This window comes from Lactuca saligna, chromosome 3 (assembly GCF_052625555.1).
Source record: "Lactuca saligna cultivar CGN05327 chromosome 3, ASM5262555v1, whole genome shotgun sequence".
NCBI classification, from domain to species: Eukaryota; Viridiplantae; Streptophyta; class Magnoliopsida; order Asterales; family Asteraceae; genus Lactuca; species Lactuca saligna.
In genome coordinates, this window is record NC_136419.1 from 47,272,790 (window position 1) to 47,295,129 (window position 22,340).

At 40.9% G+C, this 22,340-nt stretch overlaps 1 protein-coding gene across 1 annotated transcript; it reads right to left on the minus strand.

Annotated features, from left to right (window-relative positions):
• Positions 1–21,109: 21,109 nt before the first annotated feature.
• LOC145033633 (transcription factor PRE6-like) lies at positions 21,110–22,114 on the minus strand. The gene is made up of 2 exons (XM_078982211.1): positions 21,912–22,114; positions 21,110–21,355 (listed from the first exon to the last, which is right to left on the minus strand). The coding sequence occupies exons 1-2, from the start codon at positions 22,035–22,037 to the stop codon at positions 21,203–21,205; spliced, it is 279 nt and encodes a 92-aa protein (XP_078838337.1). The 5' UTR covers positions 22,038–22,114; the 3' UTR covers positions 21,110–21,202.
• Between the last annotated feature and the right edge of the window lie 226 nt (positions 22,115–22,340).

Consider the following 22,340-nt stretch of genomic DNA (forward strand, 5'->3'; position numbering starts at 1 on the left):
TAAGGAACCTCAGAAATCTGACAATCATATCAAGTAGATTAAGTATGCGAGCAGAGAAGTATGGAACAACCATATATAAATAAAGAAGTTGCACATTAATTCCGTATGGAACAAACATCGTATTGTACAAAATCATGCAAAATATTCTTATCTAATAGGCTTAGATTGTGGCTTGGTCATCATTTCCTAGGGTGTTATCCTCCTCATTCTATTTAGGCTACTACCCTTCAGGTTCCTCATTGGTGTTGGTGGGATCAACCTTTAATTAAGCTAAGGTTGTCTGCCTCCCAGCCAGATTCCAGGATCATGCGTTGGCCACATATTTGACTAGTTTGATCTTGGCCTCCCAAAACAGCTAGGGAAACTGTTAGGGCCAGGATCCTTACAATTTTCAGTATCCCCAAATATCCGGGATCCTCAGCTACATCAGGATCCCGATTAATTACCATTATTATTTTTATTAATATTTAACAGTCATATTTTGTCTATAACTAATACGTGTGCAGAAATAGTTAAGAGAAGACCAATTTTCAACGAAGAACCATCTCAATTATGCTAAAGACCCAGAATACTTGGTCAAATATGTAACATCCTGACTCCCAGGTATAATATTTAATTAATTTACTTTCATAAATTCAGAGCAACTCATCGAGGTGGATGGGCCAACTCACCAAGTATATGAGTTATTGGATACATGATTTTTAGAGTCTACTCGACAAGTTGGAGGACCCCAACTTGACGAGTAGGTGTTGAGTGAGAATACCCTAATTTCCAAGGTTTGTGTCCTATTTAAAGTACCTTAAGCCTTCATTTTTGTCTCTCTTATCACGCTAACACTCTATGAAAAACCCTAATCGAGCTATAACCTTGTGTGAGAGAAAGAGCATCTAATATTGTGTCTTTTAGTTCATCTTTAAAGGAAAGTTGATGAGAAAAAGGCTTAAGACGAGAGGTAGCTTTTGGATCCGGTGTTTATTCATTCCTAGCTTCTGTTTGAAGGTAAAAAGTCATCACCTTGCTCATTTTTTGGTTAGATCTTGTTTCTAGGGAGTATAGGGCTTTTTTCCATCCTTCTTTGAGTTCTAGACTATTTTGAACTTGCCATAGAGTTGAGATTTAAGATATCGACCATATGTAATCCTTTGATCCCAAAGATCCAAGCTTTATCAAGCTGGTGACAAGTTTTTATGCATTAAACCCTATATGGAGCTTGTGTTGGCATTTCGAGCCCTAGATGCCATACATGGATGTAAGGGTTGCAGCTTTACGTGGTATTTTAACCTTGGGAGGCTAGATCTAGAGGTTGGGACATTATTTCTACTTAGAATCGTCTAAATGAGAATTGGTCTAGAGGGACTCGACGAGTGCATGAGCCAACTCGACGAGTAAGCTAGGTTTTTCCCTGATAGACTGGATGTGCTACAACTCGGCGAGTTGATGAGACAACTCGAAGAGTTGAGTTGGATTTTCTTGATACTTAAGAGAAACCGAAGGGACTCAACGAGACACATAGATGCACTCGATGAGTTTAGTCAACATGGACTGTTGACTTGAGCGTTAACTTTTAAGGATTCGTCAACTATGGACCTTAAAGACCATGGAGGGGTAAAATGGTCTTTTCACCCTTTTGAGATTTAGTGGAGGAGTTAGCTAAGCATCTCAGAGTGTTGATTACAGATTGCTTATTAGAGATAATTATATTATGTAGGCTGAGTCTAGACTATTCGTGGGGTACTAGATCTACTTGCTTACTTCCGAGGTGAGTCTTATCACTCTACTTACCTGAGCGGTAATATTGTCTGACCGAAGGGTCTTATGGAGTTATCGACCGGAGGGTTATATGTTCTTATACTGAGTTTTGTGATATTTATGCATTTTGTCTTTGAGATATATACTATATTCTGATGTGCTTTACTAAGCTAGGACCGGAGGGTCCAAACCTAGTTGTGAGACCAGAGGGTCTTCACTGAGATATAGGACTTGAGGGTCCAACCTGAGCTATGAGACCAGAGGGTCCTCACTAAGACACATGACCAGAGGGTCCACACCGACCCATGAGACCAGAGGGTTCCCACCGAGATGCATGAGAGTGGAGGGTCCACGCCGCGCTATAACCATGAGAGGCTTATTATTTGTGCATGTGGTATGTTGGAAACTCACTAAGCTTCATGCTTACCGTGTTGTGTGTTATGTGTTTCAGGTACTTCTCAGGATTGCGGGAAGGCACTGACTTTATTTTACACACCTGTTTGAGACTATGTTGAGGATTTTGGGATATTATCTGTTTTTTTTTTTTTGTTGAATTGTGTTTTTGACATTTGATACATTGTGGTTTTGAGAAAATGTGATACTGATTTTATGTGATTTAAAAATGATCTATTTTTTGAAATTTAGAGTGTTACAAAATAACATTCATGAAGCTGACCATAGAGGATTCCAGAAATACCAGACATCTTGTCGGCTAGATTAAACTATAAATTGATACTTGTAATTTGCACACAACACACTATTCTCTATTCTAAGCTCACTCTACAAATTTTCATACTCATTCTTACTAAGAACTAGCTGTAAATTTTATTTTATATCAATAAAATCATCAAGGCAGGTGATCATTATCACCTCCCAATGTTTTATGTCGGAGATCCTAGCAAGAATCAAGGGCTTTCCTTGTAAACCATTGTGTAAATTTTCTTTTACTACTCGTTATTGCATAATTTGAACATCACAGCCTCTCATCCAATTTGGTTGATTAGTAATTGCGTAAATTTTGAACAAAACAATTTGGTGCCCACCGTGGGGCCGTGGTGTTCAAAATCCTCGAACAAATCATGTCTACACAACCAATCCTCTCTTCGTCCTCTTCTCCTTCCATTCAAACCAGAAACCTATGACCTTCTCTGAGCATACCACCCACTCAGAGGAAAACGTTTGGCATTTCCAAGAAAATCACCCCCTTAATTGCTAATCCAAGAAGTTTAGGATCCTCATGGCTCCTGGATCCAACTACCTCAGTTACTACTACGTAACCTTTCACTATGATGAAGAAAATGATGCAACAGGTGACCCAAAAATAGGAGAAGAATAGAGCATTACTCAAAGAAGTGGAGAGGATAAAGGCAGAATTTAAGAAATCCCAGGAAACAATGCCCACAGTTGTGCAACCAAGGACACTAGACTTCAATAATGCAGGGTCCTTAGAAAATCGCCAGAAGGATACGATTCCTACCACTGTGGCGTCACCCTGGGGGGGGGGGGGGGAACTATGGACAACCGAGCGTCCATGATCAATGATCTCAATGATCCTTACAAAACTCCTAGAAACCTTGATTCTAGTAATTTCTTAAACAACAATACTATTAATACTAACTATGCTAACCTTGATGTAGTAATAAAACCAATCATGGCCAGGGAACGTTAGCAACTAATATAAATGATCTCCAGTGTACGCGGAGTGGTCCAACAGATACCAGAAACATCTCCTACAAACCACATGATCTCAAGATTTTCTCCCATGATAGCAGATACTGAAGTTCCTAAACGCTTCCAAACTCCCAACATGAAGCTATACGATGGAACCACAGATCCTAAAGATCATATAGCCCAATACAGAGAAAGGATGGAGATCATTTCCATCCTAGGGAATTTGAAGGAAGCTTGCTTATGCAAAGGCTTTGGTTCGACCCTTAAAGGATCATCGCTCAAATGACTACTAAGAGTTCCCCCGTATTCTATTACTTCATTCACACACTTAGTCAATATGTTAAATAACTAGTTTTCTTGTAGCAAGACCTTCAAGAAGATCCCTAGTGATCTCCAACATAGACATGGTTACCGCTGTGGAAGCCTTTAAAATGGGATTAAGAAAGGATTCACCCTTCAATGAAGACCTCGTGATGACCCCATGCAAAAGACTAGATGAAGTTAAGTGTTGGGTGTTGAGATTCATAAGGCTCGAAGAGGATAGAGAGATTCAAAAGAGAAGCAACCCTTCGAATAAATATGAGAACCCTAACAGAATGGTCGAATCCTCAACTCAGAGATCTTATGAATCGAAGCCCTATTCCAAATCTGATCATCACAGCGTTAATTCCCTTGAATACGTAGGAGAAGAAGAAGAGATTCCTAAAATCACTAAATATTGTTTTTCTATGGATGTTTCAGTTGTAATTCATGCTATGCAGGATCTTGGAGATAAATCAAGATGGCCAAAGAGTGACATCAAATCCACCGATTGGAAAGACGAATCCAAATGGTGTGCTTACCATGAAGACTTTGGCCACATGATGGAGGACTACATAGTCCTATGAAAAGAAATCAGCTACCTCCTTAGCAAAGGATACCTCAAAGAGATCCTCGGGAGAAAAAGAGAAAAATTCAAGGACAACAGCCAAGACAATCATAGGATCCTGAAGACACCATGATCTACACCCTCTAACGCGAAGATAATTAACGTTATCTCAGGCAGATCTAACATCTATGGTACCTCTCATTCTCAGTTTAAAAGACACGCCAAGGTCTTCAAAACAGAAAAGGAGGATAGACCATGAAATAATACCATGGTTAGTAGTGAAAAATAAATCACATTCGACGAGACTGGCAGGGAAGGAATTCTGGATCCTCACCATGACGGACTCGTGATAACACTGTACATGGCCAACCATTTCCTCAAAAGGATCGTCGTTGGCGGAGGATCCTCGGTCAACATCATAATCCTAGATGTGGTGAAGAGAATGAACATCCCAGAATCAGAATTACTTGGAAGATCCTTAGTCCTCATAGAATTTAGCGAGGAAACAAAACACACAGTGGGTGAAATAAAGCTGCCGATATGCATATAAGGGGAAAAATCCATACAAAATTTATTTGTTATTGACACCCTCTCTTCTTATAAATGTTATATTAGTTAGACCATGGATGAAAGAGATGAAATCGGTTCCATCAACATACCATCAGTGTGTAAAGTTGCCCACTCCTTGGGGATAGTGAAGATCATGGGAGATCAGCAAGAATCGAAAGAATGCTACAAAATCTCTATAAAATCTATGACCAAACCGTAACAAGCGTAGCAATTAACGTAGGGGCACGACATGTTTTAGAGACAAAGGAACAAGACATAAAGGAAGTACCCCTAGGCATTCAGGATCCCGAAGCTAAAGCCCTCATAGGATCCTCAATGCCTGAGAAAATCGATCAGGATCTATTGAATTTCTTAAGAACCAAAATCAAGACATTCACATGGAAACATGAAGATGTGACATGTATAGACAAGAGTATTATTACTCATAAACTTAATATTGATCCTTCTTTCAGACCAATACACCAGAAGAGAATGAAGTTTGCACCGGAAAGGAATCAAATCATCCAAGAGGAAGTAGAGAAGCTGCTCAAAACATGGATGATCAAGGAAGTAAATTTCTCAAGATGGCTACCTAATGTGGTTGTCGTACAAAAGAAAAATGACAAATGGAGGGTGTGCGTAGATTACACAGATCTTAACAAGGCTTGTCCTAAGGATCCTTTCCCCTACCACATATTAACTCCATGATAGATGTGACGGCTGGTCATGAACTCCTGATCTTCATGAATGCTTTAGCAGGATTGCAACAAAGCCACATGGAACCATCAGACCAGGAAGATACTGCATTACTTGATGAGTTTTTATGCATAAGAACAATCCTATGTGCTCATACAAACCCTAATGCTTGGATCTAGGTTTCTCTATTATACATGCTTTGAATACAAGAGTTACAAACCTAGATCTATCATATATAATTCGAAATTATCATAAAGAAAACAGATCTAAGTGTATTACCTTTTTCAAGTAGCTTGAAATCCTTGTAGTCTTCTTGATCTTGAGCTTAGAGTCACAATTGTAACTCCTCTAATGGTTCACAAACCCCACAAGCAAGAAGGAAATATGAGGAAAGATGAGAGATGCTGAAATCAGCCCTAGGGTTCTTTTAGAAGCATGTGTAGCCGATTTCCATAGCCTAGGGGTCTTATTTATACTTGCAGACTGCTAGGGTTTTTTAGTCTAAACCCTAATGGACAGCTTAACCACCAAGCAACCCAAGGAACCTTCTAGAATAAGGCCTTGGACAAAAATATGTTGGATCCCCATCATAATTTCATTCCCCCTTAAGTCCATAAGATTTCCTTAGCCCAAAACTTAACTATCATACATTTGACAGTTTAAACCCCTTTATTTAATTAATCTCTTTTAGTCACCAAATTAATTCCTAATTAATTTATGACCAATACTAATTAAATAAGTATGATTTCTCCTTTAGTATATTATTCATATAATATATTAATAAACCGTAATATTCTCTTTTTCTCCTTAAATTACTTGTCAAGTTGCTTTGGTGAAGGCAACCCAAAAGGACCATGCTCAACTGGGTCAAGTACATACCAAATATAGTTACATGCTTAGCCACTATTCCAACAGTCTCCCAGTTGGATAAGTCTAGTAACTCTATCTCACATATAACTTCAAAATCTGATTTAGCAATCGTAGCTCTTGTACTTCACTGTCAACTCTGATCAGCAACTTGTCCTTCAGATAATGGATCGTATAATCCTCTGTTCTGGATATCATGCTGACAATACTTATTGTCCAGCACTTGTTTCTTTATCTCTGATTTGTTCGACATAGAATTTAATGGAACACAAAAACTTCATTCTGACGGTCCCGACACATAAATCAAACCAAATCATCAAATGGCCAAGATATCACTTTTATTCTCATAGAGTAAAAGCAACAGATCAACTTCGACTCATATGCATCTATTATTTACTAATCGAATCATGCACAACAATGTGTTTTATAACATCAAGTTACTGATGCGTTTACACATCATCAATGCGTAAACAACCAACAAACAACAACCATAATTCTAAGTTTTAAGACTATATGATATTATCGCTTTGTGATCACTTTAGGTACAGCACCACAAAGTGATACCAGCAAACACGGGTTTATTTCAATGCTCAAATCAAATTCATAAGCACTCATGAACTTTGTAGCAAACCTTTGCTATGCCCAAAACCTTTTAGACAATCTACAAACAATTCATAACAGTCTTCATTCGCATCTACTTCCAAAACATGAACGACTGTGGACCGTTTGAATAATCTTATTATTCAGGAAGTCAAAACATGCAAAATAGAAACAATAGATAAATAACCAACACAAGACAGTAACTTTACTTATAAATAACACCACTTTATTTATTCATCAAATGTCATGTACAAACTATCTATACACGTTTCCTATCTAATCCAAACTTATATGATCCTTCAGCCCAATGCTCCAAGCGTGCTGCAAGTGTTTGACCCAACTCAGTCCCTTCGTAAGGGGATCTGTTGGATTTTCCTCTGATGATACCCTCTTCACAACGAGGAGTCCCTCTTTTACCCGATGTTTGAGAAAATGGTATTTTCTGTCGATATGTCGAGATCTACCATGATCTCTTCGTTCCTTGGTTAAGGCAACCGCTCCTTCATTATCATAGAAAATTTCCATCGGCTCCTTTATGGATGGCACAACTCCAAGGTCTCCAATGAAGTTCTTCAACCATATAGCCTCCTTCGACGCTTCACTTGCCACAATGTACTCTGATTCACATGTTGAATCAGCTACGGTCTCTTGCTTGGAACTTTTCTAAGTCACTGCTCCTCCATTTAGGGTAAAAAGCCAGCCCGACTGCGATCGGTAACTATCTCGATCCGTCTGAAAACTAGCATCACTTTACCCTCGTACTCTTAAGTCATCACTCACACCGAGGACTAGGAACCATTCTGTGGTCCTTCGTAGGTACTTAAGAATATTCTTAACTGCAATCCAATGAGCTCTACCAGGATTCCCCTAATATCTGCTAACCATGCTCAAAGAAAATGCCACACCAGGGCGAGTACATGTCATAGCATACATGATAGAGCCTACTGCGGAAGCGTAAGGTACTCAGCTCATATCAGCTATCTCTGCCTCTGTACTCAGGCTTTGAGTCTTACTTAACTTGGTATTGCTTTGGATTGGCAACTCCCCTTTCTTGGAATTTTCCATACTAAAACGCTTTAGTAGCTTATCCAAGTATATATCCTGACTATGTCCCATTAGTCTCTTTTCCCTGTTTCTTACTATCCTTATTCCCACAATATAAGCAGCCTCTCCGAGGTCCTTCATAGCGAAACATTTCCCAAGCTAGGACTTGACCTCTTGCAAGGTTGGGACATCGCTTCCTATGAGCAGTATGTCATCAACATACAATACGAGGAAGCTCACTATACTCCCACTGACTTTGACATATACATAAGATTCATCTTCACATCGCAGAAAGCTAAACTCTTTAACCTTCTCATCAAAACAAAGATTCCATCTGTCGGACGCTTATTTCAATCCATAAATGGATTTCTCAAGCTTACACACTCTATTTAGATGCTTCGCATCGACGAAACCCTCTGGCTGATTCATATACACATCCTCAGCCAAATTCCCTTTAAGGAAAGCAGTTTTCACGTCCATCTGCCAAATTTCATAATCATGAAACGCAGCTATTGCAAGCATTACCCTAATAGACTTTATCTTTGCAACTGGTGAGAAGGTCTCATCACAGTCAACTCCAGGAGTTTGAGTAAAGCCCTTCGTAACCAATCGTGCTTTATAAGTGTGCACATTCCCATCCATGTCCGTCTTCTTCTTGAAGATCCACTTGCACCCGACTGTCTTACGACCAGATACATTATCAACCAAGTTCCAAACTTGATTGTCGTACATGGATTGAATCTCGCTGTCCATCTCCTTTTTCCATTTAGCAGACTCCGGGCCTACCGTGGCTTCTTTGTAGCTGCTAGGTTCATCCAATTCATTAGTGTTTCATCACTAATAAACGTATCCCCTTCAGTAGTAATATAAAAACCATAAAACTGGGGTTGAACACTAACCCTATTAGAACGTCTAAGAGGTAAGGACTCGTTAACGGGTTCAACATGAGTCCCATCCTGTCCAACTCATAGGGTCACCATTCAACTCACTGATCTGAGCCTTTACCAAAAGGGGTTAGTGTTTCGCGACCTAACTCACCGAGTCCAAGAACAGACTCGCCGAGTCCAAGACAACCTTCAACAGACTCGCCGAGTTGTTCTTCCAACTCTTCGAGTCCATGCCCATCTTCATCTAACTCGCCGAGTCGCTTCAATTCTTAATTTATAAAATGGCTTTTCGAGCCATGCAGGGTCTCCAACTCATAGATCAACTCTTCCCAAGTCTATTCCTAACGTAAAGTTGCAAGCTTTAAGTGAAACCAAAGAGATATGGGCTTAAAACACTCTATGGCTACGTTTTGTGACCAAGGGGCTTCAAGAACAACATATTGGCATAAACTTTATGGCTTTCCCTTTCTTTTCTTGATCTTTCTAATTATGGGTGTTACAACTCACCCCCAGTTAAACTAAACTTCATCCTCGAAGTTACTCTACGGCCAATCGCCCTACAATCTGTTTTCCAATCCAAGGCTGACTACCTTCGTTGGCCTTCCACCCAATCATCCTGACAAACATTAATCCTTGCGGATAATATTCTCGGGTTAACCCTAACCCTGACCATCCTTGGAACACAACTTACTCAACTGACAAACCTTATGGCACTCCCCGAGTACTTATGTTGGACACCCTAGGGTTCACCCGCTTTTCCTTGTGCGTTTTCTGGCCTCCCCAAGGCAACGTTCCATAACCAACTACTTCCTCTTTCATTGTGAAGGTCCTATCCTTCACCAACTCCATTACTCCCGCTACTTCTAGTACGGGTCATTACTGCCAGTATCCACTAGACACTTCTCACTACTATAACTTAGTGCTGAGCACCCCTCCCAACGAATGATTTGGATAATCCTTTGAGTAAAAGAGTCATCCCCCCAACGGTTAGACTCAAACGAGAGCTACACAATAGGGTCAAACCCTTCCCTCTGAGATTATCCCACCTGCTATGATGTGCATAGCACCCCTCGATCAACTAACTATATTCCACCATAGTCTACTTACCATTACTACCGCTGACTGAAAATTTCTGATATCCCTTATCCGCCTTGCGGATGAACTAAGACCACCCTGGTACCTACTGATCTATCAATATTTGGATTACTGGCTCCCACCGGTCGCTAGCCCCAACACAAACTTCTAGTTGCTCCCAGCGACTTCTGAGGAAACTTAGGCTACCTAATACCGCCCCTTTACTCTTCCACTCTGGCGCTACAAGTCCTGGAATCCTCGATCCCCCCTTACTCGACCTCAAGGTCCTTACCAGGTCCCACCTGTGCTACTAAAACTCACGAGCCTCGCCCACGGGTCTCATCCGAGTATACTACTGAGCAACCCTGCTCTCAGGTCTCACCTATACTGCTACTCTCATACAGGCCTCGCCCACGGGTCTCACCCGACTATACCTATACTATTGAGCAACCCCGCTCTCAGGTCTCACCTATAATGCTACTCTTATATGGGCCTCGCCCACGGGTCTCACGCAACTACATCCTGGAGCGGCCTCTCCTAAGGTCTCACCTCTCCAGGGCTATGCAAGCACGCTCCATAGTATTCTTATCCCCTACTCATTCCTGATTCCTACCTGGATCACTAGGAGGTAAGGGCCTCGCCCCAACTCCGCTAACTAGGAGATACGAGCCTCTGCCATCACTCCGCTAACTAAGCTGCTCGAGAATACTACGGCTTACCCGTAGTCTTCACACCTTCCATACTCACTAACTGCTAGTGAATGCTATGGCTACCCTGTAGTCTTACAACACTTTTCACCTCTGACTACTACTGGAGAAAGCTGCAACTCTCCCGCCGCTCTACCATGCTCTACATGTTGTCTCTACCACTGACTACTAACATGAAAGCACCCCATGCTAACCGTTCTCAAGATTCTCATTCCAACTCTTTCGAGTCTTGCAGGCGATCCTCCCTCCTGAAATTCCAACCAGATACTAACCATGTTGATTACATGAACTAACTGTTGGGAAGTTTCTCAAACTCCCAACGCTGAACTCCTCAATCCATCAATCACTGTGCTACTTCTTTTCCTTCTCAGAGGTCGTGTACTCATTTTGGATCTGCGTGCTCTTACCCTTGTACACTCGTAGGGATCTCCCTCACTTTGATCCTTCTTATACCTCACTGCTAATGCTTGAGAAGAATTCCTAATCTTCTCTGCTATACCACAATCAATCTGTAGAAGAACCAAGCTTGTCATAGCTAGGGGTCTAACCAATCCATTACTCGATGACACCATCCTGAATCTAGCAGGACACTACTAAGTCCCACATAAGCATGCTATAGTTACTGCATCATAAGTAACCTGCTTCCATAGGGAACGACCCCTAACTACCATTTTAATATTAAACGGTATGCAGATGGCATATAACTAAATCACAAGCAAGCCACACAATTCTAAAATACGTATACCAATAATGATGCAGAACCTTAACAATATAATCATGAATGAAGGAACCAGAAAACGGAAGTCGCATACCTGCGATGTCTGGGGCTACTCACGTCTCCATGGTAGTCATCTGAAAAGCCTCGCCTCCTACCGCAAGCACCTCTGCTCGGCCCTGACGGCCGTTTGTGATCCTCAAAGTTGCAGGGGCAGGTGTTATCACCCGTCCTGCTAATAACAAACTGGGGCACTGGGACTTCTTGTGGCCCCGCTTACTGCAGTGGAAACATATCAAGTCTGATGCATGTGTGGTGGTAGATGTACAATCCTTTCTAAGATGACCAATCCAGCCGCACTTGAAGAAGCCCAAATCTCCACCACAACCCCTCCTACATGCACCCTCGTGCATCCTAACGCACCTCCCGCATCGTCCGCGGCTCTGGTAATCCCTCAATCTCGAATCTAACCCCTTGGGCCTTTTGCCCGAACCTGTGGCTACCTGAACCTCATCCGGATTCCTCTTCCAGATCTACTCCAAATCAATCTCCCTCTCTCTATCTCGAGAAATCATATCTTCCAGCGTCTTACGGTCGGACCTGCTCACGAACTCCCTGATGTCAGCCCTCAACATCTCGTGATATCGGGCCTTCTTCATCTCATCATCTGCGACATACTATGGAACGAGGAGGGCCCTCTCCCTGAACTTGGAGGTGATCTCCACCACAGTCTCAATAGTTTGTGTCAAATCCCGAAAAACCCGTGCCAACTGTTGCACCTCAATAATCAGTGAAAACTCAGCCCTAAACCTAGCCGAGAAATCACTCCATGTCATCACATCCAATGCGGCATCATCACCAATGGCATGACCAACCTCCTCCCACTAATCCCTCGCTTTGTCCTTCAGAAGACAGGTGGTGAGTCTGACCTTGTCCCCCCTCGGGACACCGGCTCGTACGGGATGCGTTGGCAACATAGGCCAACCACCTGATACTAGCGATAGGGTCCCTAGCCCCATGATAATCTGGCGCTCCGCAAGCTCTAAACTCTCGGAATTTCATAGTACGCGCTCCCATCAAAGCCATTATCTCGGTACGAAAGGCTCCCAACCTCTCATCCAAGATCTCCTGTATATACCCTCCTTGACCGTGCCAAAGATCACGGGAGTCTGATCTAGGAAACTGCGCTTAACCTCAGCTGATACCAACTCCCTCATCCGCTCCTCAAGCTGATCGGCCCCAGAACCCGAGCCTGATCCCTCTCTGGCGCCTGATCTGCCCACTGGTCTCTCTCGCAGTGTCACCATGATGAAAACATATTGCAATAACTATCGGAATACTCATCACTGCTGAGGGATCATACGCACACACTAAAAGTTTCCCGGTCTCATCTTGGCCTTTCTCGAATCTAGTACGGATCCTCTGCTTTCAGTATTACAGGCCCATACTACCTTCCACATCTATCCGTACTTTCCTCAAGAAATGCTTCGACTCCACCAGGTCCCTTTTTCTACTACTACTACTCCCAACACTATCTCATCCTAGGCTACCCTATGGAAACCTCTGACTCAACTCAAATAGTTCTCAGCTGATGAAGGCCTCCTTGTGATGCCAATTAGCCATCACCGGAATACCATCACATGTGATGAGGTTCGGATAATCCTTCAAGTAGAAGACTCATCCCTACAATGGTTGGACTCAAACAAGAGCTGCGTAATAGGGCCAAATCCAGCACTCTGAGATTATTCAACCCTGATCACATGTGACGTGATGTATTCACCTAATGGCTAACTCCTATCACTCAGAATCCCACAATGCACAACGCAACCAGCATTCGAACAAGGGAAAAATCTAACCATAACATACTCAACAATCATGATCTCATATCAAGAATCTGCACTAGCATGTGACATAAGCTCATGCATAACCTAAACAGGCTATCCTACTACTATCTAATCAGCACTATCATGCAGCTCAAAGCACATATAACAGGCACATAAGGCATCATCCCTAGATCCTTAGTTCTAATCTAGCATGCCGCTCTACTAACTGATAAACATAACATAAAGTAGTATGAGTATTTTGGGGTACTTATTTGAGCTCGGCTGATTGCATGCACCACACCCTTTTCTCTTATCAAAGTTCTTTTTCTTTCTGAATTCTTTTCGCTTTTCTAAAGCTGTTTCATTCTAAAAACTCTTTTTACAAAACACACTTTTCATTTTGAAAACTTTTAGACCAATCCCTTCGTTTGAGTTCAGACACACCCAAGAGTATGTCTGAATCCCTCAAACCAAGGCTTTGATACCAACTTGTAACATCCTAGAAACAGTACCAAAAATTTGCTTTAAATCATTATCAAAGCCATATTCATAAAACATATCATAAGTCATAACATAAATTCAGAGTATTAATTTCAAAACATATTTCATTATCAGAGTAAAACATCATAGGATGACTAATAAATGGTGTGTGCCATGCGATCACCCCGAGCTCTTCCCTCCGCTACCGGATGTACCTGAAACCAAAACTGAAAACTGTAAGCTTGAAGCTTAGTAAGTTCCCAACCTACCATATACCCTGCACAAACACATACAACATATACTGGGCCACACCCCTACCTCGGGCCTCACCCGCTACAACGACCCCACCGCTCCAGGCCCCGCCGGGCTTCGATATCCGCTCGGATACATATCTGTTTCTTTTAGGCCCCGCCTGTCTCTAGGCCCCGCCCGCTAACCACATATAGTACAAAATAGCATATAACACATAACTGAACATACCCTACTGCATTCTTGTCCTTAGGCCTCGCCTGTCTTGGGCCTCATCCCTGTCATGTCACTAGTTAGTCATGGAACCCCGTCCTAGCTCCTACGGTGAGTGAGATATGGGCTCACGCCCACACTCACTCCATGCCTATCTCGGGCCTCGCCCATGTTTTGCTACTAATGAGATATGGAACACCATTTATACTGTGCTATCGGTGAGATATGAGACCTCGCACACACTCACCTTCCTACCAGGCACATACATGCATCACACAGACAATAAGTATACTATATCATGCAAACCATTCCTTGGGCACCCGCCCGACATCGGACCTTGGTCCGGAATATCATACTAGCAAACAGTACCTAGGGCTAATCCATGGGTCTTCTTACTCATAACTACATGGGCCAGTATTGTGGCCGTAGACCCATTCACACAAAGGGAAACTCACCTACACTCCTGAACCTGCTGATAACTCTCTTGCTGTTGTCCGAAAATTCTCTGAACCGCTACTCCACTAGCTCCACGAGCTACCAATATAAATACATATATCACTTAGTTCCAAACTGAACTCTAGAAGCCAAACTAAGTCAACTCTGATCAAAGTCAATCTTTCTGGCTGACTCTACTCGTTGAGTTAGTCCTTTGACTTGTCGAGTACATATACTCAGAACCCTCATAATGCAACCCAACTCGCCCAGTCACCCCAAGACTCATCAAGTTCAATGATCTCTGAGTCCCATCCTGTCCAACTCACAGGTCACCATTCAACTCACAGATCTGAGCCTTAACCAAAAGGGGTTAGTGTTTCGTGACTTGACTCGCCGAGTCCAAGAACAGACTCGGCGAGTCCAAGACAATCTTCAACAGACTCGCCAAGTTGTTCTTCCAACTCATCGAGTCCATGCCCATCTTCATCCAACTCACCGAGTCCACCCATGTGACTCGTCTAGTCACTTCAGTTCTTAATCCATACAGTGGCTTTTCGAGCCATGCAGGGGATCCAACTCATAGATCCACTCTTCCTAAGTCTATTCCTCACGTAAAGTTGAAAACTTTACGTGAAAACAAAGAGATATGGGCTTAAAACACTCTAAGGGTAGGTTTTTTGACCAAGGGGCTTCACCAACAACTTATTGGCATAAACTTTATGGCTTTCTGGATCCTTAATAGCCTAGATCTAAGGTAGCAACCTCAGATCTACTCCAAACTTGAAATAAACCTCCTCCATACTCAAACTGCCCAAATATCAACCATAAGATAGATATAAATGCAATAAGGTCAGCTTATTACCTCAAAGGATCTGAAAAGTCACACCAACTATGTATCCAAGGCTTCCTCTTGCACCACTATGAACCTCCTTCTCTTCCAAGCTTGAAATCACTTCACCAAGGCTAGATCTTACTCAAAATGGTTATGGTGGCTAGGGTTCGGTCTTCTGGGTGAGAGAGACCTTAAAGGAACCCTAGGGAAGAGAATGAGACGTTTAAATAGGGCACCAAGTACCGAACTTAGGGTTTCCCAATCCAGACCAAACTCGCCGAGTTGACTCTCCGACTCGTCGAGTCGGTCACTTACTCTTTGACCCGAATCCCGCTCGAACTCATCGAGTTCCACCCTGGACTCGACGAGTTGACCCCTTTGACTTTGGGTTTTCCTTTCCTTTCTTGGTCTTTCTGATTATGGGTGTTACAGAGGAGGTTGAGGATCAGGATCTCTAGTTGCTGTTGGGTTGGACGTCTGATCATGGTCTCGGGGTCTTCTGGTCTCCTCGAGGGATCTTTTATCGTCGAGATCATTATATGGATTATTGGGATCCTAGTCTCTGGCGGGATCCAAAGGGAAGATCCTAAGTTGACTGATGTGTCTTCCTTGATATTATCTCTTTTAGGAACTTTATTCAGACCAAAAGCTTCAAATTTGGAGGCTAATTTTTTAAAAATTTGAAGGTATAGTTCTAGTCTTTCTCCTTTAACTTCATAGGATCCACTAAAGTGGTTAGTTATTAATAAAAATTGACACATACATGAAGATCCTTGATCTGAAGATCCTTGAACAGCTATATCCCCATGATCAGTGCTTCATACTCTGCTTCATTTTTAGTTTCATTGAATTTATAACTAACTGTTGATGTTAGGATGTCCCCATGTGGCGATTTTAGTATGATTCATGGGCCTTCTCCTCTAAAGTTGCAATTTCCATCTACGTAAAGCGTGTATTTTTTCATGCTTTCTTCTTTTTGGAGTTTTCGACTTTCTAATTCTGCTTCGGGTTGTAGATCATCACTAAAATCAGCCACAAAGTCTGGTATTACCTATAACTTTATTGAGGATCTTGGCTCATATTTAATGTCATATGTGATGAGCTTTATTGACGACTTAGTTATTCTACCTGAAATTTCTAGATTTCTCATAAAATTCTTGATAATATAAGTAGTTTTGTATAGTATGAGTTTCAAAATATTATCTTAATTTGGAAGAAGTTGTAAGTAGTTCAAGTATTAGTTTTTCAAAGTGGGAGTACCTGGCCTCAGGATGCAAGAGGCTTTTAACTTACATAGTAGGTGGGATGTTGGTCCCTATTAAGATCCTTAGTTAGGACTTCGCTCACCGCATTTGAGGACACTAAATGATAAAGATGAAGTGGTTTCCCATCTAATGGTATTACCAAGAGGGGTGTTGAACTTAAATATTTTTTAAGTTCCTAGAAAACACCTTCGTGTTCCTTGGTCCACTCAAACATTTTGTTCTTCTTCAAGACATCGTAGAAAGGCTTGTATCTTTTTGAGGGTCTTGAGATGAACCTTTTTAGGACTGCCATTCTTCCTGTTAGTCTTTAAATATCTTTTGTTGATGATGGTGATCTTAGATCGAGGATGGCCTTGATTTGCTTCTGGCTCACTTCAATTCCTCTTTTAGCCCTCATGTATCCAATGAATTTTCCTGATCTCATTCCAAAGTGACACTTGGAGGGATACAACTTCATGTTATATCCATCCAGTATATTGAAGGCTTCTTCAAGATCCTTGAGATGATCTTCAACTTTCTTGACCAACATGTCATCGATGTAGACTTCCATGATGTCCCCCAATTTCTCTTTTAATATCTTCTTGACTAACCTTTGCTATGTTGCACATGCATTGTTAAGACCAAATTGCAATAGATACCTGTTAGATTTATGAATGACGTATCCTCTTGTTCGGATGTTTCCATCTGGATCTATTGGAATCCCATTGATGCATCCATGAATATTAATAATTCATGACCCACTGTTGTGTCTATCATGAAGTCATTCTTTTTCTGTATTATGACCACGTTGGCCAGCCACCTTGGGAACTTGACTTCCTTGATCATCCCTGTTTTGAGAGGTTTTTCCACTTCCTCTTGAATGATCAAATTCCTTTCAGGTGCCAACTTCCTGTCATGTATTCGTGTTTCCATGCGAAGTTTTTCCTTCTTTCTTTCAGGAATGTAATTAGGTCCTTTTCAATGTCTTCTAGTATTGAGGATCCTATGAGTACTTTGGTGTTAGGGTCCTCAAGGTTTAAAGGAACTTCTTTTATATCTTTCTTATTTGCTTCTGGTACATCTCGTGCCCCCTGCTTTAATTGCTACACTTTCCTTGATACTAAGGAAAGCTTCATCAAGGTCCCATAGAACTCTTTGGATTCTTGCTGATATCCAGGGATCTTTATTGCCCCCAAGGGGTAGGCATTTTGACACATTGATGGTACATAAATAGAACTGCTTTCGCATCATGGATCTTTGGACTACCTAATATGACATTGTAGGAAGACAAATCATCAGTAACATAAAAGCGTTGCATAGAGTTTAACCCTTTAATGTAGATAGTTAGTTTGATTTCTCCGATTGTATGCTTTGTTTCACTGTTGAATCCCATTACTACTGAGGATCTTTTAATTATCTCATATTATGGGATGTTCATCCTGGTTAGAGCATCTAAGAGTATGATGTTCACCTGGATCCTTCTGTTATCAATGTCTTCTTTTGGGGTCTTTTTTATTTCATTTGGTGTTTGAAGGAGGGGATCCTAGTTTTTCCAGGATCTTCACAGGATCATGCTCTCTTTTCTTTCAACCTTTGTTTTCATCTTCCCAGGATCCCTTTGAGATGCCTTTTGCTTAGGAGATATCTAATATCCTTTCTGAGGGTTGTGCAATCCTCACTGATGTGGCTGGAATCTTCATGGTATGCGCACCATTTAGAATTTTCTTTCTAGCCACTCGATTTCTCTTATTTCCTTGGCCACCTTGATTTCTCGCCAAGGTCCTACATGACAAAGAATAGACCTGAAACATCCACAGTAAAATAATAATCAACGATCTTGGGGAATTCATCTTCCTCCCTTTCATCCTGAAGGGAATTAACCCTATGATGTCTAGGTTTGGAATATGGTTTCGGCTTATAGGATCTTTAGGCTGAGGAATCAGCCTTCCTAATAGTATTTTCATATGAGTTTGGGGATCTGGTCCTCTTTTGGATCTCCTTTCCTTCTTTAAGTCTAATGAACCTCGATGTTCTAATTCTGACTTCATCTGTTTTCCTGCATGGGGTCATTACAAGATCCTCATAAAAGGGAGGATCCTTCTTTAAACTCTTCTTGAAATCTTCCACAGTAGTGGCTATGTCGATATTAGGAATATTCAGCTCTTCCTTGCCAAAACTACTTATAAAATCCCTAAAGAATTTGTTAGGATCCTGGAGTACTCGATGGAGATCACTAGGGATCCATTCGAATGTCCTGTTATAAGAAAATTGGCTATTGAAAGATTAACTAAATGTGCAAAGTAATTAATAAAGAGGAACACTAAGAAGCCATTTCAAGGCTGATCCGGTTAGAGTGGAACCAAAACCCTTGCATAAACAGGATTCCTATATATGTATGGGAATGCTAATCTAGTATAGGTTGGACCACTCTGGTATACTTGCAGGAGAAAATCTTGAGATCCTATGGCTCGCGGGAGGTACCTCTAGTATAGGTTAGACCACTCTGGGTATACTTGAGATTATCTCCTATAACTGCTAAAGTTTCTTAGCCATGACTGAGCTTATTCCTGTATCAAGGTCCACAGAGTTAGTATTAAAGGTATTATGATTCATGAAGTTACCAGGATCCTTGTTATTAGGAGTGATGAAGATTTCGTCGGGATCCTAGATCACATGGACTTGCTCGTTTGGAGTTGCACCCCAAGTGGGAGTAGGTGTTGGTGTTGCGGATCCTATTTCCCAGCGGTTTTCTGAGGATCCTATCTCTCAACAGTTTCCTGGGGATCCTATATTGTCAAAGTTCAGGATCTTGGGTTGCAAGATCAAGGGTGCTGATCCTTGGGGTTTATGGATCTCCACCCTCATTCTTTCCATCTCCTTGAGTATAGTCTTGTTTTCCTCCCGTTTTTGGTTTAGTTGTTGCTTTACCATCTTCACCATGGAGAGCAGTTCGCTGTTACAGAACCGGAGGATCCTGGAATCTCAAGGATCCCGGATTCACATTGCTGATGATCGGAGAGGTGCACTTTTTAGAGGTATCCGGAGTTTTCCTCTAACTAAGAGGTCCTTTTGGAGGTGGTGGAAGATCTTCTGAGGAAATTGGAGGAATAGAGGAAAAAAATAAAGTTGGTTGCGTACATATGATTTTTCAAGAATTAGGAACACTACGGCCCAATGGTGGGCGTGAAATTGTTTTGGTCAAAAATCAACTAGATGAATATCAACCAAATTGTATGAGAGGCTATAGTGTTGTTATTAATATGAATATGGAATTAAGATCAGAATAACACATGAAATTTACAAAGAAAGCCCTTGATCCTTGCTAGGATCTCCGACATAAAATCTTGGGAGGTGATAATGATCACCAGTCTTGTATGATCTTATTGATTTAAACATAAATTATAGAGATGAGCTTGATAATACGATTACTAATGATAAAGTAAGTCTAGATGAGTAAGGTGTCAGCTAATTGTGCCCGTTGTATGTGTTTTACATGTGTATTTATAGTCTAGGTTAAGTAACTAAATCTCCAATATTTCCGAGATTCGGCTGAGCTGGTACTTACAACGTGCTTTGACTTAGTGTTTCTGGGTCTTAAGCCTAGTTAGACTGATTCTTCATTGTGAATGAGTCATATGTTGACCATTTCTACACATGTGAGAAATAAACAAGAAATATAGCGGTTAAACTTGTTAGGAAACAATAATGATGATGTTTAGGATCCTGTATATGTTCGGGATCCTAAGACTCCTTTAAGATCCACGATCCTGGATAGGTTTAAGGAGCCTTAGATATCTTTTAAATCTGGGATCCTAGATAAGATTGGGGATCTTAGCCTTAGCAACGACGATTCAAGACAGTGGTTCAAGACGGAGGAGTGGCAGAGGGAGAAGATTCATGAAGAGGAGACGACAAGTTGAGGTGGTTTCCACAACATTTTGTAGAAGAAGGTAGATGAGGTACTTTCCGACGGTGGTATATATAGTGGTTATTAGCAGCAATCCATGGAGGTCCAGATGAGAGAGAGAGAGAGAGAGAGAGAGAGAGAGAGAGGTGGGTTGAATGGATGAGGTGGATAATTTTTATTTGAATAACAAATGTATAATAAATAAATGAATTTCTTCTTAATTTCAAAAAATAAAAGTTAGTGGTTAGTTCTCAACTTGTTTTTATTTGAATATATATATATATATATATATATATATATATATATATATATATATATATATATATATATATATATATATATATATATATATATATATATATATATATATTCCAAATGATAGAAGTAATAACTAATAAATGTTGATTAAGGGAAATTATAGGAGTTACATGGTGGCTGTCGGAACATAAAGAAGTAAATATAGAAGGTTACTACCAAAAAGCCTCGAATTAAAATAATGTGCGAAGAAAAACATGCGTATTAATTGATAAAATTTCTTAACTTATACATGAGATTAAAAACTAATATTAAACCGCATATACTTAATATATAGTCACATAATTAAGCTCCTGATGATGGCTGCTTGAGCACTGTTGGTATCTGTGGATTCCAACAGCTCTGATAATCTCTCACTCAAATCATCAACTTCTTTGTGCAATCTTCTAATGTAATTGCATGTCTCCTGGAGTACCTTTGAAGCTGAAACCTACAATACAGAAAAAGAAACAATGTACCTTCTTATGTGGATAAACTCTGATAATACAATAACTAAATAGGGTTTAACGAAAAAAAAAATTTAGAACAAAGGTCCTTATATATATGTTTGAATTAGTTGAGAGAGAATCCATAGTATCCTTATAGACGCACAAAGGGACATATACATATATGGTTGAATGAGTCCAACACAGTCACATGCACCCCAAGAGGGAAGGAATGAGGAACCTGGCTACTTGAGTTAGGTGCAGACCAAGACTTTAATGCATTAAGCGTATGTGTTTGTGTGTGAACCCTATTACACCTCTTATCTACCCAAAAGCAAAGGAAAACCACACAACCACCATGAACCAAGTGATCAATTTCAAAAGAGTTTTCAAGCTGCTCCAGCTTGCTACTTATAGTTATGAACCCCCCAAATAGGCATTTGGCAATCGGTTTTTGTACTTTATGCTTGTGGGGGTTGTACGTTTGGTTGATGACACTTGGCATGGAGGTATTATATGCAAAAAATCAAGATAAATAGACAAGAAACGTTAGGAAGTTACCTTGGAACTAGTGGTGTGATTAACGTCAAGGGGAATAAGTCGTTGTAACTTTGAAATGAGATCGGCCATCTGGGCGTCATTGATTGACGAACTGCCTTGCTGGGAACGAGATCTTCTGCTAGACATTGCCGGCTAGGACGAACGAATTGAAAGTTAGAGGTGATTAAAATTTTATGAAAAGGTTTGCATGGCAGAAAAAGATGTGAACTTGGCTTCGCTTTTAAACAAACAGGGGGGGGGGGGGGGGGGGGGGGGGGGGGGGGAGGGGAGGGGTGAGCTACTAAGCTATAGAGAATACGAATTGCATAAAAGAATTAAAATACCAATAGCCTAAAGTGTTTCTATTTTATTTTATTTGAAGTAATCATAAGTTATTTTTTTCGAATAAAAACTAATTGGATAACTTTATTTCTAATAATTTAACTTTGC